Raw genomic sequence first — 3512 nt, 5'->3', positions numbered from 1 at the left:
ATTTAATGTATCACCTACAAAATGTATATTATACAACCAGAACCTTTTTTCAACAGATACATTAGTATCAAAATATTAAATTAGTATAAGTTAAGATTATCATTTAATGTATCAATGATATCAAATTAGTTTAGAACCTTGTTTAGAAGTATATCATTTCTGATTTTGTTTATCATGTTTTTTATAGTACATCAATGTGATTTTTTACTACCTTCGTAAAAAATCAAAACTCTAGAGCATGAATAAATATGGATACACAACAACTCACTGCTTGTTCATGTCACATGTGAAAAATTATTATGATAGGTATTACATGGATAATAATGATGATAACCTTAGTACCCAAGAACATGTTGATCGCGCTTCAATTGTATCTGTATATGAGAAGTCAATAATTAATATCATCAAAGGTTTTGGAATCCCAGTTGCTTTACCATGACATCTTGTAGATGAGTTCTACATCCCGATTAACTGCGATCAAGAATTTCATTGGGTGCTGGCGGTTGTTGAATTAAGAGTATTTGAATCATCAATATGCTCAAGGAAAAAACAGTTCCGCACGAGATAAAAATATTGTCTAAAATGCTTCTTTCTTACCTACTGGACAATGGATTCTTTGAAGTAATTGAGCGAACAAACTTTGGTGATTGTCATGCGTACAAGGACAACATTACTGGTTCACTTTTGGAGCCTCAAATTCCTTTCATGATTGAATTTGCACAAGACGTTGTACCACAGAAGAGCGATAGCGCGTAAGTATTCTGATTTTTTTGTTTTTAATCATGTATCATTTAAGTTTGTAATTTATATTCTGCATTTTTGTAGAGACTGTGGGTTATATGTTGTTGTATTTGCGGAGTATGTGAGTGACCAAATCGAAGTATCATTTGATGATTTTCGTCCTGAAACCTACGCCAAAGATATAGAGCATTGCTTTGAAGTTATGGCAACGAGAAGGCTAAGTGTGGATATGTTAGTTATGATGATCCACCAAAATCTATGGGTGTAGTCACACCACCACCAGAAGAAGATCCGGTTCACATAGAGTAGTATCTTTGCATAAACAATGTTTAATATTATCTTCATTGTTTTGTCAATTTTTCTAAAGCTTTATTTTGTTTTGATACGTTATGGAACAAGTACTTTCGCTTATAAAAAGTTAAATTTCAGACATATTATGGCGTTACACAAAGAAAAAGTGCAGTAAAAGTTCTATTGATTAGATATAATTAGTAATAAATAGTTTTTTGAAAACTAAATTTACATGATACCTTATTTATAATGAATATTACAGTTGTGCTAAATCCAATAGTTTTGTAAAATAGTTATTTAATGTGTATATCAAATAAATCATCACACATGATACTTAATATACATTACATGATACATGATTTATAGTCATTGTAAATTATACAGTACCCTTAACAAGTGTTTTTGAATTAAATGTACATGATACATTAGCTAAAACACATAATACATGTGTTTTACGTTACCTAATAATCTATTTTTGTAAAAAATAAAAATATCTTATAATGTAACATAATAATTACAAAATTTATTTAAAAAAAAAATATTGACACAAATGTATTTATCAACACAAATCATAACAAAGTTTTTATAACTAAAAGTGCAACTTAAAATTTACTTAACACAAATTATTAATAATTTTTTTTTCAACACCAACAGTGATTAAATAGCAAATGTAATCAATATTTAAAATGATAATTGTTTACTTGAAAAATTATTCAACAAAAATATTAATGTCTTAGAAACATTACGACTATTTCACTTCTCTTTTGGGAAGAAAGTACAAGTTCTTCTGTTGTGTCTTTCTTGTCCACGATAAATTGTGTTCACCGTAATCTTTTCATCTGCTTTTTTTTTTCCTTCTTTTCCTTGATCGTCCATATAATCGTATGTGTCTAAGTGGATACACAGTTTCATCTATCATATTCTTAGGAGATGACCAATCAATCTTATCTGACATTGGTATCTTTGGAATCTCATATGTTTTTACCAATGCATCAGGCTTGTAATAATCAGAGCAGTATGGATGCATATCTTTGACATTCTTTTCTTTTAAGACAGTGATAGCATGTCCACAAGGTATCTCCTCTAGTTGAAATCTTTCACACGAACATATTTTTCGCTCAAGACAAATAATGTATCTTCTTCCAGCTTCATAATCTGAGAAAATAAATTTAGATGATGAAACAACCTGCATACATTAAAAAAAATCAAATATATAATTATATCCAAATAAATCATGTTCAAACTTCATAGTGATACAATGATTAGATACATATAATATAAAATAGTATATAATGATACATGCCTCCATCTTTGAACTTTTAGCCGCGTTTATAATCAACACCTCAAATTTTCTCTCTAATGTGTCCCTTTATATATGATGCTATTTCTCTATTTTTGCAATGCCAAGAACCAAATAAAATTCTAACTTCTTCCAAGAATTCTAATATAGTCAATTGTCGTGCTTCAACAAGAAAATCATTGATACATTCCGCAATGTTCGAAGTTATAATTCTACCTCTATTTACTGTTGCATGAACTCTTGACCACTTCTCATATCCTACATCCTCAAGGTATTCCTTAACCCTGTGATCAACTCTATCGACCTTAGCCATCAACTTATCAAAATCTTCCTTTGTGTATGCCTTGACTATAGAGTAGAATAGATCACTTAGGGTCTTTCTGCTCCTTTTAAAGTTGCCACATACATTCTTCCAAAAATGTTATATGCATGCATAATGAGGTATACTTGGGAACACAATCCTTACACTCTTCATAATACTATCATTTCTATCTGATACAACACACCTATCTTTTTGCTCGCCAAATACATTTTCGAATTGTTCGAAAAATCATGTCCACGAACAGTCATTTTCAGTGTCAACAACACCTTATGCCAATGGGAATATGCAACCTGATTACAAATACACATTATATCATTTGATACGCAATCTGTACAAACACATCACAACTACAAAAATTACATACCTGCCCAATCAAGTGTGCTTGCTGATACAAATGTCCCTTTGTAAGCTCCAATCAGATGTGCACCATCGACAACAACTATTGGTCTGCAGTAATCGAACCCCCTAATAAATGGTCTTAAAGCTACGAATAAATATATAAATTCATCTTCCTCAGTCTTCTGCATTCTTATATAAGAATTTGGATACACGGTATTAACATGTGTACGTATCGCGGCAATCGTCTACATCCTGCAGATGTTTTTTCCCTAATCATTGCTAGTGCACGTTATTTAGCACGCCATGCTTGCTGGTAAGATATTTGAACCCCATTGAATTCTCTAACATCATCAATTATATCTTTCGGAGTATAAATTTGCTTATGGTTGACCAATTTGGAAGCAACAACTCCACTTACAAATTCGACTGTTGCTTGGACTTTGGTTAATGACCTCTCCCTCATCGGAAACATATGTTCATTATTGAAGCTTCTAGCTATGAAAACATCAGATTTTTTTT

At 31.0% G+C, this 3512-nt stretch overlaps 1 protein-coding gene across 1 annotated transcript; it reads right to left on the bottom strand.

The window, feature by feature from the left end:
* Positions 1 to 1867: 1867 nt before the first annotated feature.
* Positions 1868 to 3181, bottom strand: LOC138349375 (uncharacterized). The gene is made up of 3 exons (XM_069299701.1): positions 3019 to 3181; positions 2559 to 2680; positions 1868 to 2218 (listed from the first exon to the last, which is right to left on the bottom strand). The coding sequence occupies exons 1-3, from the start codon at positions 3179 to 3181 to the stop codon at positions 1868 to 1870; spliced, it is 636 nt and encodes a 211-aa protein (XP_069155802.1).
* Between the last annotated feature and the right edge of the window lie 331 nt (positions 3182 to 3512).

Source organism: Solanum lycopersicum, chromosome 6 (genome assembly GCF_036512215.1).
Source record: "Solanum lycopersicum chromosome 6, SLM_r2.1".
NCBI lineage: Eukaryota > Viridiplantae > Streptophyta > Magnoliopsida > Solanales > Solanaceae > Solanum > Solanum lycopersicum.
Note: the sequence above shows the minus strand (reverse complement) of the source record. Positions and strands in the feature narration are given on the sequence as shown.

What these genes read in the sequence shown, in the direction of transcription:
- LOC138349375 (XM_069299701.1), bottom strand. Translation starts at nt 3,181, where the DNA reads ATGCAGAAGACTGAGGAAGATGAATTTATATATTTATTCGTAGCTTTA. An exon ending in AAGCACACTTGATTGGGCAG is followed by an intron (nt 2,681 to 3,018) that starts GTATGTAATTTT and finishes TCTACTCTATAG; the next exon opens with TCAAGGCATACACAAAGGAA. An exon ending in GGTCAAGAGTTCATGCAACA is followed by an intron (nt 2,219 to 2,558) that starts GTAAATAGAGGT and finishes TAATGTATGCAG; the next exon opens with GTTGTTTCATCATCTAAATT.